This window comes from Eucalyptus grandis, chromosome 6 (assembly GCF_016545825.1).
Source record: "Eucalyptus grandis isolate ANBG69807.140 chromosome 6, ASM1654582v1, whole genome shotgun sequence".
Lineage (NCBI taxonomy): Eukaryota > Viridiplantae > Streptophyta > Magnoliopsida > Myrtales > Myrtaceae > Eucalyptus > Eucalyptus grandis.
In genome coordinates this window covers 45,326,992-45,341,316 of record NC_052617.1, presented here as the reverse complement: position 1 = coordinate 45,341,316, position 14,325 = coordinate 45,326,992, and the positions used below count along the sequence as shown (strand labels likewise).

At 41.3% G+C, this 14,325-nt stretch overlaps 3 protein-coding genes across 4 annotated transcripts; 2 read left to right on the top strand and 1 right to left on the bottom strand.

The window, feature by feature from the left end:
- Positions 1-1,908: 1,908 nt before the first annotated feature.
- On the top strand, positions 1,909-2,484 carry LOC104452106 (2S albumin). Its single transcript, XM_010066629.2, has 2 exons — positions 1,909-2,147; positions 2,226-2,484. The coding sequence occupies exons 1-2, from the start codon at positions 1,936-1,938 to the stop codon at positions 2,482-2,484; spliced, it is 471 nt and encodes a 156-aa protein (XP_010064931.1). The 5' UTR covers positions 1,909-1,935.
- A 2,763-nt stretch (positions 2,485-5,247) lies between these two features.
- LOC104450211 (polyubiquitin) lies at positions 5,248-7,724 on the bottom strand. The gene is made up of 2 exons (XM_010064672.2): positions 7,545-7,724; positions 5,248-6,874 (listed from the first exon to the last, which is right to left on the bottom strand). Exons 1-2 carry the CDS (start codon positions 7,674-7,676, stop codon positions 5,501-5,503), a joined length of 1,506 nt encoding a protein of 501 aa, XP_010062974.2. The 5' UTR covers positions 7,677-7,724; the 3' UTR covers positions 5,248-5,500.
- A 1,037-nt stretch (positions 7,725-8,761) lies between these two features.
- Positions 8,762-13,824, top strand: LOC104450210 (trafficking protein particle complex subunit 3). 2 transcript variants are annotated; one of them, XM_010064671.3, is made up of 5 exons: positions 8,762-8,931; positions 9,246-9,343; positions 10,339-10,438; positions 10,650-10,832; positions 12,756-13,109. In XM_010064671.3, the coding sequence occupies exons 1-5, from the start codon at positions 8,872-8,874 to the stop codon at positions 12,789-12,791; spliced, it is 477 nt and encodes a 158-aa protein (XP_010062973.1). In that variant the 5' UTR covers positions 8,762-8,871; the 3' UTR covers positions 12,792-13,109. The 2 variants fall into 2 exon arrangements, with proteins under 2 accessions (XP_010062973.1, XP_010062972.1); XM_010064670.3 differs by lacking the exon at positions 12,756-13,109 and adding an exon at positions 13,403-13,824 and having other exon boundaries at positions 8,764-8,931.
- Positions 13,825-14,325: the final 501 nt, after the last annotated feature.

The window sequence follows — 14,325 nt, the reverse complement described above, 5'->3', positions numbered from 1 at the left end:
GGGCACACGCGCCCGTGGGTCGTTACTGATGTCGGGGCGCAGGAACACCGACCGTCGGGGGAGCCTCGAGCCTCGAGAAAAACGTTGCGCTCTCGGCTTTTCGGGATTTAGGTGGGCCGGAGGAGATGGGCCCGGACGGCGGCGACCGTCTTGACTTCTCATGGACGAGCAAAAGCGGGCCAGGAGCCCACACAAGGAAAAGGGAGAAGGGCCCACGTGGAGATCAACTTGCTAGGCCCATTTTAGCCTCGAAAAGAACTGCCTCTCTTGGATGGTTCCAATTTCCATTATGAAGAGAAGACCAAACCAGCTATTGAGTTTGAGAGTATTTTATTTAGAAGTGTACCGATATTAAGGTATATTACATTCCATTTTGATTTCAGGCCAAATGGCAATGAACAACCTCGGATTTTCTCTTCTTTTCAATTTTGTCCCATCTTTCTAAGTTATTATAGTGAATCCCTGCCTTTCGGGATCATATTAAATCTATTTCTCAGAGGAGTAGACTCCCTCAAAATATTACTTAATTTAGCCTTAAGTATTTATAGAATTAGGGTAAGTTTGATTTAAAGAACCTATTTTTTTTTCTTTTTTCTTCAGACAAATTTTTATGATAATTAAAAAAGGTCGATACGATGGCAGATAAATATTCTCCCCGTGAATTACACATCTCCTAAGTTATCCTCCCTAAAATATTTTCCCAAGATTAATAAAACCACATTAATATTCTTTACGGAGATTTAAATCAGTATCCTTCTTTTTGGCGTAGTTAGGTGACTCGTAATAAAGAATACTTTTCTTTGAACAGTCTCCTCGCCATTAAAAAAAAACGGAGAGAGAGAGAGAGAGGGCGGAGTGCGGAAATGGAGTTTGGGAAAAAAAAAACTAACGGAAAATTTCCTCCTAATGTTGTTAAAAGACCTGAAAAAGATTGAAAACAGCTTTGTAAGGTTGGTTAATTTTTCTGATGGGATTAGAAAGTGGGGATAAAGTTGAAATCCTAAAAATTTCGAGAAATTATCAAAATTATCGGTCACTTGACCTTAATTTTCCGGTCCTAACTGCGAGTTCGGAGTCCGCGCGAGCGGCCTCTATCCAAAGGTCCACCAGCAGCAGCCACGAGCTGGGGGTAGCGCGGCACTCAGCTCAGTTCCGGCCCCAAGGGGGAAGAAAGGGTGGGCCGGTCGGCCAGCCAGCCAAGAGGCGGACCGCGTCTCCGTGCGTCGCCCCGTGTAGGCAGAGATTAGCTCTCGTCAATGACGTAATACGACTAGTAACGCTTAGATTGTCTACACGGTGTGCTTTTCGGCTTTGAACATGACTTCACTTATTGTACATACAGCCACTTCCATTCCGGCACAAAAGCTGCTCGTCTTTTGGGGGATGGATGTACCGTTCGGTGGTGCTACCATCACCATTTCACGGTGTGACAGTCAAAGAACGTACCAAAAAAATTTCCTTTCTCAAACACAAGCTCTAGGAGGTTTCCAAGTCTCGTGTCTTGCTTGGAAACTTCGTAGTGCAAAAGAGGGAAGAAAACCCGACACCATGCACGTCGTCTTCCTTGGGCGTTTCAGCATTACAGACATGGAGACGCAGCGACCAGACCGCGCAAAAGGTGGGAAGCAAGGGAGCCTTGATCAGAGCGATTATACTCCATCTGGCAAATAACCAGACAAGTCACACTGCCTCTGCGCAGCTGCATGGCATCTTGCACTTCGCATCTGCATGCGAAGAGAGACGTGGAGGCATCCGCCTCCTCCCCTGATCCCCATGGCCAACACGTTCCCTCCATGCACTCCTCCGGATCCTCCTTAAATACCCCACACCCGCCACCACCCTTGCTCACCCACACGCCAGACTCGAGAACACACGCTCCGACCTCCCACGGCTTGTTAAGGCACTGTTCCTGCTGCGTTCAGATCGACCTGAAGAATGGCACGCGTCGCGGTCACCGCGGCGGTCCTGGCCCTCCTCGTCGTCGCCGCCTCCGCCACCTACCGGACCACCATCACCACTGTCGAGTTTGACGAAGAGGCCAACCCCAGGCGCGGGGGCGGCGGCAGCGGCAGCGGCAGCCAGCAGTGCCGCCAGCGCATCCTTAGGCAGCAGCTCCACAAGTGCGAGCAATTCATCACCCAAGGAAGGTAAGAATTTGGTCGTAATCTCGCCCATCTTTGTGCTTTTTCCGGGTTTGTCTTAACATGATAAAAGGGAAGTCACAGGGGCCTCATTGTGCTGCCGAGGCACGAGGAGGGGGGCCAGGGGTCCCTCCAGCAATGCTGCCAGCAGCTGAGGCAGATTGACCAGCAATGCCGGTGCGAGGGGCTGAAGCAAATCGTGCAGGAGCAGCAGCAACAGGGCCAGCTTCAGGGACAGGAGCTGAGGGAGGTGGTCCAGAAGGCCCAGAACCTTCCCAACATGTGCCGCCTAGGCCCTCAGCGCTGTGACATCAGCCCCTACGGCGGTGGCGGCAGCTACTAGAGCCGGAGAGAGGCGGTCCGAGGTGTCGGGTTCTCTTCAAATAAGATAAAAAAGGGTTCCCTCTAGGTAGTGTGCAAAGAGGGTGAAGAAAAAAAAAAGAGAGCTTTTAAGTGTTTATCTAGTGATCCTCAAGGAGTATTTTAGGTCGAGGTGGTCCTTTTGTATGGTTTTGATTATCTCTAATGTAATCAATCTATCTATCTATCTAAGGGTAAATAAAGCCAGAGTTTCTCCCCAGGCCCATTGACTTTGAATCTTGACAACCAGGAGACTTCAGGACGGCAACGATTAATTTCACAGCTGGTCTTCCACCTCGACACGCTCGCGCCATTTTTTTGAGATAAATCATGAAAAAGTGGGAGTAAAAATTCGGAATGATTTCTATTATTTAATCATGATTGAATTGAATCGAGCTAGGCTAAGCTCAAATCCATCGTAGTACATCAGTTGCCAAAAAAAAGAAGAAGAAAAAGTAAGCTTAACAACCTGATCACATTTCGCTCAAGTGACCACGAGAGAAATTAAGTTCAAACTAACACGAAAATACATGTTATCTTTAGGGATTATTTAATAGAAAAATATTTCTTAAAGAAAATCTAAATTGTTAGGTGTCTTAGGTATGATTTGGTGTCTAACATGAAAACTGTACGCAGGTCGCTTTCGAGCGGGGCGCAAGCATCATCAAGGCCTCTCCAGTCGCGGTTAACCCACATGAGCAAGGCTTTTAAAAAGGTATTGCGAGTTTTAGATTTTGCAAGGGTAATATACCTACGCGATACATCGGTGATGGCGACAAGAGGCTTATCTAGTACTAATATCCCACCCGAGCTTCAATACTAGATCAGGACAACCTTATCGATGTCCATAACAACTTCACCTTGTCCGCTTCGATTGCAACTCATTTGCATCCTAAATCTAAAGCATGTTGTGCTAGCTTTAGAGTTATTGACCAGTGTTAAGGTGATGTAGATTTAGAGTTATATTTAAAACACAACAAAGACTTGGATATTGCACAAAGTAATAGGGGTACGACCCTCTTCGCTTTATGTCCAGTTTAATATTGTGTGCAGTTCGACTACAGAAGTTATTTTCAGCTTAATATTGTATTCAATCCGACTACAAAATCTAAGTTGAGGTTTGGGAAGGCTAAATTAACCCATTGCATGACTATAGTAGTTACTGTACAGTGGCATATTAGTCTTGCAATGAATAATTTTCAAAACTCAAATATGTAATGTCTCTAACAAAATGAAGACAAGCCTCACGCGTCGATGTTTTCATACTAATAGGTTTACTTTCGAGAGGTAGCTCGTTCCTCTAAAATGAAAATCGCAACCAACAAAAAGAGCCAAGGTTTTAGGTGTTTTTCCTCCTCCATCCTTTGCTCAGTGCCATAAAAAATCAGAAAAAAAAAAAAACAAATCTTTAAAATCATTAATGAGGTATGGCACGAGAGAGCGACCCATGTAGGGTATGTAAAATAACAAAGAACGAAAGAGAGAAGATTCTCCTTTCTTTTCTCTTTATTTTGTTTTCCTCTTTAGTTCCTTTTCAATCTAATAAAAAATAGAGTGATCTTTCTTATTTCTTTATTTTCTTTCCTCTTTAGTTCCTTTTCAATCTATTAAAAAATAAAATGATCTTTCTTTTTTTCTTTTACTTCAAGGTTATCTTTTGAAATTGCAAATAAATAAATATACATCCAACATGAGTTCATATTTTTCTTTTTTTACTATGATTTTATTTTATTATTCTGCAAAGAAATTCAAAGTGCGGAAAATGCATTCCATTTTTTTTTTTTATCTATCTATTATGTGAAAATCAAATGCAGGATAATAAAAAAGTATGACTTCAATGCTACTATCACATGATATAACTAATTTAAATGATGCTTATCCTAAATAATCTATACCTCACTAGTAAGTGTTCGCCGTCATTTATTGTGACGTGTGTAAATTTGTTTTGTCCTAATATTGCTAACCACACATTTTTATATTATTATTATTTTTCTAAACACGAAAATAAGGCACATAATTCTATAGAAATTGGTTTTATTTTTATAGACCTAGTTTTACATATCGAACTAGTGAACTAGTTTGTGATAGTAATAAAGCAAACAAAAAATTAGTCTGATAAAAAATATCAATAAGACAATAACAGAGTTGTTGATAACCAGTATTATTTCATTTCATTTCGACTCATCTTTCACGAGTATATCTTTCTAAATTAGTTGTGTTTTTATCCATTGAACTTGGTTCGTATTAAATCAAATCATTAAGTTTCATCATCACATATAAAACAATTCCTAAAAGTGCTTATTTATTTTTGATGGGAGTACTTCGAGTCAATTATGATGTGACTAAAGAAAAGTTATTTATCTTTATAATAAATAATTTATACTGTGATGTGCCGTCCCGCAATCGACTGCAAACGCACAATACGAGAGGAAATTGAGTTTTTTTTTTTTGTACCCCATAGTCATTTCTAACTTCAAAAGAATCTTCTACTATAAGAAGCATCATGTATAAAATTTTATCTTTTTCCATGGCAAAGCCCCGGAACATTCTCGTAGCACAAGAAAGTGGGTACAATACCAAAGTAAGCTTAGCTTACCAGAAAACCAAGAAATCCATCAGATCGTGGCTAAATTTCTAATGGCTCATCCACACGCGTCCAAGGCCAGAGAGAACCTTGTGGCATCAGAACACGCAATCAAGAGTCATGGAACATATATCCCGATTATAGACAATGTCACCACCAGCACACGTAAACATTTCTAGTTGGCGATTAAATGACGGACCGACTACACAAAATGGAGAAACAGCACTCAGAACCACCATACGAAACTGAAATCATCAGCGAGAATCTAATTAGTCATTACCACTTAATATACGGTCATGCATATAAACCTACCCAAGCAGAGAATTTCAAAAGGTCTTAAAACTTATTCAAACCCATCCCACAATGATCACCACCACAACAATCCATTGTTATTCTAAAAAGCACCAGAACAAGCTTAAAACCCCCCACGAAGGCGGAGCACCAGGTGGAGTGTAGACTCCTTCTGAATGTTGTAGTCCGCAAGGGTCCTCCCATCCTCCAGCTGCTTACCGGCGAAAATCAGTCTCTGTTGGTCCGGTGGGATCCCCTCCTTGTCTTGGATCTTTGCCTTAACATTATCAATAGTGTCTGAACTCTCAACCTCCAAGGTGATGGTTTTTCCTGTCAGGGTCTTGACGAAAATCTGCATTCCACCACGGAGACGGAGGACAAGGTGAAGGGTCGATTCCTTTTGGATGTTGTAGTCGGCCAATGTCCTGCCATCTTCAAGTTGTTTACCAGCAAAGATCAGCCTTTGCTGGTCCGGAGGAATACCCTCTTTGTCCTGAATTTTAGCCTTCACATTGTCGACAGTATCAGAGCTTTCGACCTCAAGAGTAATCGTCTTCCCAGTGAGAGTCTTCACGAAAATCTGCATTCCACCCCTCAACCGGAGCACCAAGTGGAGAGTAGACTCTTTCTGGATGTTATAGTCTACAAGAGTCCTGCCATCTTCAAGCTGCTTGCCAGCAAAGATGAGTCTCTGCTGGTCCGGGGGAATACCCTCCTTGTCTTGGATTTTCGCCTTAACATTGTCGATGGTGTCGGAGCTTTCCACCTCCAAAGTTATGGTCTTCCCAGTAAGCGTCTTCACAAAAATCTGCATTCCACCCCGCAAACGGAGCACCAAGTGGAGAGTGGATTCTTTCTGGATGTTATAGTCTGCAAGCGTCCTCCCGTCTTCAAGCTGCTTTCCTGCAAAAATGAGCCTCTGCTGGTCCGGTGGAATACCCTCCTTGTCTTGGATCTTAGCCTTGACATTGTCAATGGTGTCAGAGCTCTCAACTTCTAGGGTAATTGTCTTCCCAGTGAGAGTCTTCACAAAGATTTGCATGCCTCCCCTGAGACGGAGCACCAAGTGGAGGGTGGACTCCTTCTGAATGTTATAATCGGCCAAGGTTCGGCCATCTTCCAGCTGCTTGCCAGCAAAGATAAGCCTCTGCTGGTCCGGAGGGATCCCTTCCTTGTCCTGGATTTTTGCTTTCACATTATCAACTGTGTCGGAGCTTTCCACCTCGAGGGTGATTGTCTTGCCAGTAAGAGTCTTCACAAAGATTTGCATGCCTCCCCTGAGACGGAGCACCAAGTGGAGGGTGGACTCCTTCTGAATGTTATAATCGGCCAAGGTTCGGCCATCTTCCAGCTGCTTGCCAGCAAAGATAAGCCTCTGCTGGTCCGGAGGGATCCCTTCCTTGTCCTGGATTTTTGCTTTCACATTATCGACTGTGTCCGAGCTTTCCACCTCGAGGGTGATTGTCTTGCCAGTAAGGGTTTTCACAAAGATTTGCATCTGAGATCATGATTAATCCGTTAGAATAAACTGACTGGCATGTTCACATAATCATAGACTCTAGGCACTACCATCTGTGCTCCACTCAATTATATCTAATAGAATTCGCACAAAAGCAATCAATCAGGAAAAAGCAGACATCTTTCAGAATCCAAAAATCAAGATCTCAAAAAATCAAACGTCAAAATCCAGAAACTTGCAGACCCTTTTCTATTCCACCAACGGAAACCCCCAAACATAGCCCGAGTTAAATTAACAATCCACAAGATTCAATTCATGCAAACGAGCCGCATGCGAAACCTCACAGGCATAATCTAATTTGGAGTAGCAAGCCACCAAGCAAACCCGATTTGGATGGATGAACAATCTACAAGCATAACATCAAAAGTAGACAAAAGGACCCGATTCAACACAAAAATATCCGAGGCGCACAAAACGACTAGAATCAAACGCCCGACCAGCAAACGGACCTCCGGCTCGTGTTTGCATGACTCTTAAACACCGGATATAGATGATCGATCACACAATTCCATGATGCGAAGAATTCGATTACAATCAAAGGGAAAAAGGTCCAATCATCGACCCGCACAAGCAGAACCAATTCGTGCGATATTAGCCTCGAGAGATCTCGAAATACAAAACCTACGGACAAAGAAAATCTTGCGATTACCTTGACGCGAAGAGAGGAGAACTTCGAGAGGTCGAACGGAGAGAGAGCGCCTAGGGTTTGAGTTTTCTTCTGCAATCGATAGCGAATTGGCAGACCGGGAGATCGTGCGCATTTATAGGCTACGTGCCGCATCGGAGACGAAACCCCGGATAGACGCCACGGCAACGCGTTTTTCCGTTGCGTCGCCCACACGATGCGGCAATCGAGGCATCTCGTGTCGTGCAAAACGCGCCACCGTTTTGAGCCACGCAATGAAAACCTCGGCGGAAGGAACACTTCATCTCAATGCTTGTGGAGCTCCACCTAAGAAAATTGACACCACAAGTCACTGAATTTTGTTTCGGCACAACATACAACGTGATTTTTAAATTTTTATTTTATTTCAATTTAATCATGAACTTTAATTTTAATATGTAATATAATTCTTAAAATTTTATTTTATTTGATATATTTAAACTTTTGCTGCATGTTCGTTTTATTCCTTGAATAATATAAAAGATGTTCGATATTATTTCTAAACATAAATTATTGGAAGGTTGATAGCTTAAAGACTAAGTTGAATACATAAAAAAATCTAGCGACCACATTGCACATTCAATTAAAATTGAAGGATCATATTGAATATATTATGGACTACATTGCATACTCGATTAAAGTTTAAGCATCACGTTGAATATATTATGGTTTACGTTGCACATTAAGCAAAAGTTTATGGATCATTTTTATTATATCAAAAAAAAATTATAAGAATTTTGCTTTTTGTAAGAAAGGCCTATCAACGATTCTCTCTCTTTTATTAGCTATTAATTTGTAATAGAAGGATCATAGATTGGAAGCTACTCAGAGTGAGATCAAATGTACCTTTCTTCATGAGATTTTTGATAGATTAATGAAATCATCAATGTCACGTTATTTTCCTTAAAGATAATATTTCTATTTTGAGGGAAAACAACTCTTCTCCTCGATAATTACAGTGTTTATTAAATTACATGTTAAAAATTTTATGTGCATATAAATATTCGTGCGTTTTGAAAGACGAACAAATAAAATAGTTTAGAAAGAAGATCATGATGAGAAAAAAAAAAATTCAGACTTGGATTGGGCCTAGTCCGGGCTCGGTTGTCCGCGCAGATGGCTATCAGATCGGCCCAGGAACAGGCCCATTAAGAGCTCAAGCCCACCAGTTTCTCGCCCCTCTTCTTTCTTCGTCGCCGCGTCGGTTTCAGGCCTCCTCCTGCGCCATCAGAAAGTTTCAGATCGCCACCAGTAGCCAGTGCGGAGGTGCCTTGCAGCAGTCGAAGCTCTCTCTCTCTCTCTCTCTCCAGCTATGTCGCGTGCTTCAGGTCCTCGATCAGGCGACGCGATCTTCGCCAGCGTCGAGCGAGTGGTGAGCAGAATCATCGCATCTCCTCCATCTCAGTCTCCGATTTCGTTTCTGCGCACGGACTTCCGGCGATGGCGTGCGATCTCGCTTCTTCGCCGAGCGCTCATCTCGGAAATGCTACTCAGGAAGATCTGTTTTTCTGTTGATTTTGATCTGCGCTGTCGACTTCGAAAATCATGCGTTTTTATCATAGTCAGGACTTGCAATTTTATTTTTTTTAACTCCAGAAATTGGCGAAATCTCAGTAGGGATTTGTGTTACCGCAGCGTCGTGTGGCGTGGACGAGATTATGATGCTTTTTGGCTTGTGTGTTGTAGAATGCGGAACTGTTTACGTTGACGTATGGAGCGATCGTGCGCCAGTTGCTCACGGATCTGGAGGAGGTAGAGGAAGTCAACAAACAGCTCGATCAAATGTATTGCTCCCCTCCTTTTTACTGAATTCACTGTCGTTTTGTTCCTCGGAGAAGTTGTTTTGTGGTCTTTGGTAATTATCTAATGATTTGGTGAACGAGTGCCCGAGGGAACTTGTTAAGAACGGAAACTTTTAGAATTTTCGTTATACTGGTTGTCCTCGTGTTAATGCATAATAGTGTCTTGAAAATTTGATTATTCTAAATAAGTATACTTAACAAGTGTCTGAGGGGAAATTCTTTAACGAGACCTATTTTCTAATTATGTTTAACATGTACTTGTTTTGGAGTTGCTGGCGATTCTGTTACGGAAGGTTTTATAATTCCCTTTATGCTAACAAATAGCAGTAGTAGCAATAGCAGCAATAACAGCAGTGGTGGATAGCAGTAGTAGTAGTAGTAGTATTAATTGGTAGTAATTTAAATGGGATCTTTAGTTGGGATTTATGGGAATAAACGGGAGGTTAGTTCTGAAGAATTGAAAACCTGTTATGGATGGAACTAAAATATGTTCTGGTTGACTTCAGTAGTGAGTCCAACCACACATGATTTCATTAATGCGAGGATCAACATGAGACAATGAGAGTACTCCTGGTGGTTATCTTGGATGAGAAGGATATGGGTGTCCTGGGATTTTTTTTATCTTTCAAACTTCTCTTTGTACGCCTCTTACTTCACAGAACATTCTCCTGTTGGTCATGTTTGAATGCACCAATCATTGACTAGAGCTTGATATGGATCTGCTTCATGAACAAGCAAGGGATAAAGTCTCAGCTTGACTTATACTGCATCTCTTATCGCATGGATTCTAACCAATCTCTCTGCTACGTCAATAATTTCATCTATTCCTTATGCATTCTTCTTTTCTGTTGGCCATAGAGTGGTTGGGTTACATCACCCTTATGCACTCTCATGCAATCGGAAGAACCAAATTCCCACATGCTTATATCTAATCACAAAATGAGAGTAAACTTTGTTTACTTTCAATCTCCTTGCAGGGGTTATAACATTGGAATACGACTCATTGACGAATTTCTAGCTAAATCAAATGTCGGCAGATGTGTTGACTTTAAGGAGACAGCAGAAATGATTGCAAAGGTACATACTCATTATCTTATCTTCATCTAGGATGCTGTTGCATCGATGATCACTAACTGTTGGACATATGTGCTGTAGCTTCATTTTCCCTTATGTCCTTGTCTTATATTACTTCGAGATTTCTATTACCATGACCTTATAGGTGTTTTTACCCTCCATGATTTTCCCGTTCCACTAGACTTTTCTTTACTTTTTTATGTTTTTGGCATAGGTGGGTTTTAAAATGTTCCTAGGAGTTACTGCCTCTGTGACCAATTGGGATGCGGATGGTACCTGTTGCAGTATAGTTTTGGAGGATAATCCCTTGGTTGACTTTGTCGAACTTCCAGATACATGTCAAGGTCTATATTATTGCAACATCTTGAGTGGGGTCATAAGAGGAGCTTTGGAGATGGTAAGCTCTAATCCATTATCTTACTTAACTTTGGCTCATCTCGTTTTTGTTATATTAGGCATGACCTTATTTTTGTTTACTTGTTGCTGCTTTTGTTTTGTTCAAAATATAAACAAATCTTGGATAGTAAACTGATTTCATCCTCAATCATATTTCAATAGAAACTACAAAGAATCTCAATGAAATTATATCTTTGTTGTTTTTCCTGAAATAAGAGCAGCCGCTTCTTGTTGGTGCTTGGCCTTACCGGTTAAAGAACTGTAATTTCCGAAGTTGGCAACTGAACTTTCGATCTTTCCTTGTTGATTTCCACCAATCAGCTTGTTGTTGCCTGTTGCAATTTACTGGAAAGATGATGAGTTGTGAATCTGAAGCAGGAAACCTTCAGTCAATTTCCTTATTTAACAAACTTATGTAGTGTATGTATGGTTTTTATGCTTCAAACGTAGTGCCCAGAAACCTTTTTTATTTGTTTAGAGAAGATTAGCTAGAATGTTATGGTCAGAGTATATATCCTTTAGCTTTTCGTTTTTGCTATCTACTCCAATTTCATTTTTTGTTTAGATAATGACACTGCAACTACAAGTACATGATCTTTTGCCCGTTTTACAATTCAGTGCCGAAACTTCTTTTTTTGTTCAATCAAGTACCTCAACTTTTCAAACTGTGAGTCAATGTGAGGCCTCTGTTAGAATTGCAGTAGGAAAATGCCAATGTGGACACCACCACCTTCAAATAGCCATTAACAGTCCATATTGGCATCCAATGTGGCCTCTTAAGACAATGGCATATTAACAGAAACATATTGCAAAGCTAAAATCATTCAAGTCTCTCTCTCTCTCTCTCTCTCCCCCTTCCTCCCTCCCTCTCTCCTTATCCCGCAACACCTAAATGAAGTTGGTGCAATTTTTGCCAATGAAGCGAACCACGTCATAAATAGTGTTTAGCTTTGTTGAATGCGTGAGCCACATCAGAAAAATCATATAACGTGGCAATTTATTAGATAAATGTCTCACGTTGATTCACATTTGAAAAGTTGAAGTATTTGATTGAAGAAAAAAAAGTGTAGGTACTGAATGTTGAAAGGGCAAAATTTTAGGTATTTGCGGGCTTATCACCCCTTTCTAACTCGATGGTCAAAAAGGATGCTATGAAAAGGATCTGTGATGTTTTGTTTTACATTAGAGCTAATGGTTGAGGATCTTTGGAATTTAAGGCCTCACAAAATCTCCATAACCTTATTTCACTCTTAAGTTTCTGGAGATTTGTACTTTGACAAGTCCCTTCCAGTATATGTGATATTACTTTGTCAGGCTTTCATGCAGCATATTAAGTTCCCGAAAATCCGGGCCATGTCTCAGTCCTAGTGTGGCTAATTATCCTCTCGTACCGGCTATTGATCATCACCTTGATAAGTTGTTGCCTCAGAAATTAGCTAGTCAGATGTGTGCCCCTCCATGGCTGGATTTCTCCTCGTGCTTCTCAGTCTATGGGGCATTAGCAGTTGTTTCCAGCCCTTGTTCCCTCCCAAGGGCAGGTTCTTAAGCTTTACTCTCCTGTTTGCCACTAGAAACACCATGTTCGGCCTGACTTGCATGTGTTAAGCATGCCACCTGCGTTCATCTTGAGCCAGGATTGAACTCTCTAAGAGATCCCTACTTGCATTATTTATGGCTTGTTTTTGATTTTCTTTTTCCATGGAATATAAGCAAGCAGCTAGTTAGGGAAAAAAACCATAAACTAAAGGAAGAGAGCAATGAAACATTTAAAATTGATGATGACCGGGTGTTTTGGTTTTTCCCTCACCAAGAGCTCCAAATGAATACAAGAGCACAGCGTTCAAGTGTTCCCGTTTTTTAAAAGAAGCAGCTCAACATTCCTCAACAGCTACATGCCATTAAACAAGTGCTTTATAAATGACAGAGAGCAGGCAACACGCCTCAACCTGTCCATAATTAAGAAAGTGCACTTCCTCTGTGTTCTGCTGTCAAGATGATGCATCACTCAGTGGTCCAACAAGAAAGAAGCTCAGGGGAGCCCTTGTCTGCCAATAAATGGAATCTGTCCGTGATAAAAATTTTGTTTTCTTGAAAACTTACGGCGCTTTTGATTCTTTAAAACATAGTTGTTTATGTTCTTATTGAGACTTCCTCCCTTGACACTTGGATGCTGGTATGAGGATGGATAGCATGTGCTATATGTTATTTGAATGCCAATTGTCACATTGTGCCCGTTAGATTGAGGTATCAAAGCTGCTGTCTCTGAGTTTGACTCTAAGCTGTTCCATATCAAGTATCTCACATTAGAGACAATGTTACTTCCTGGATCCTGGATATTGCTTTGGCAGATTCTGCTGTATGATATCTGGATTTGATATAGATTTTTCTCCTGGAGACTTGGTTAAAAGTAGCATTTTAAGAGGTAGGCATGGCGATTTGAAAACTTGAGAGGAGCCGACCGTATGTGTTTTTTTCTGTTGAGTAGAAATGGCGATGTTACTTTATGCCACACATGTTCTTTTTCGTTCCCTCTTTTCTGATGGTGCTGAACGTGCTACCTCCTTTGTTAAGGTTTCAATGAAGACGGAAGTAACATGGATTCGTGATGTGCTTCGAGGGGATGATGCGTTTGAGTTACAAGTGAAACTCCTGAAGCAAGTTCCCGAAGAGTACCCATACAAAGATGATGAGTGACATGGATGATACTCCTCCGCCTGACCCTTGTCCAATTGCTTTGTTTATAGATAGGAGCATGCTAGAACCGTTTTCCTCTTGGGAGTATGCATTACTTTCTTTCCTTCGTGGCTTTCTTCTCTTTTCTGTTGGGGTGAACTTTGCTACGCTGTACTCAAAGGGGGATGACGCCCATCTAGTCACTGGGAGACAGGGTAGTAACGGTGAAAAAGCAAATAAATAGATTTCAAAGTTTTATTCAGAGGATCGAAGTAATGATACAGTTTAACGATGAAGGAGCAGCCTTGAATTGTGTGCCATACCTTTAATTGATTATCAAACTTTAGGCCCTCTCCGCTAGCTGCTATCGAACGAAGAATGTTAACCAGGCGGTAGCCTGGCATTGTCACGACCCGGACCAGACCAAGCAGCTTGTGAAATGACACAGAGAGGTGCAAAGGGAAAGGGCTGTTACAAATTTGTAATTTACCCAACCGGCAATAACAGCTCGAGCTTAGAAGCATTACATTTAAATGCGAATAACTCCATGTCCGAGGCCCAAGGGATTGGGACTGGAAGCATAAGGACCTTTGTTTATAAAACAAATGAAGAGGTGTCTTGTCCCACATCAAAAAGATGTGAGTGCGCACGTGGACGAGATTTGGCATTAATCAACGATAATTATTTTTATTTATTGAAAATTCGGATTTATTTTTATAAAAATTAATTATAAAGCCTTATTAAAACTATGCGACTGTTCACAAAAAGTTATGATTATTTTTTATTTATTTTTTATTTAATTTCGAATGTAAAAGACATAC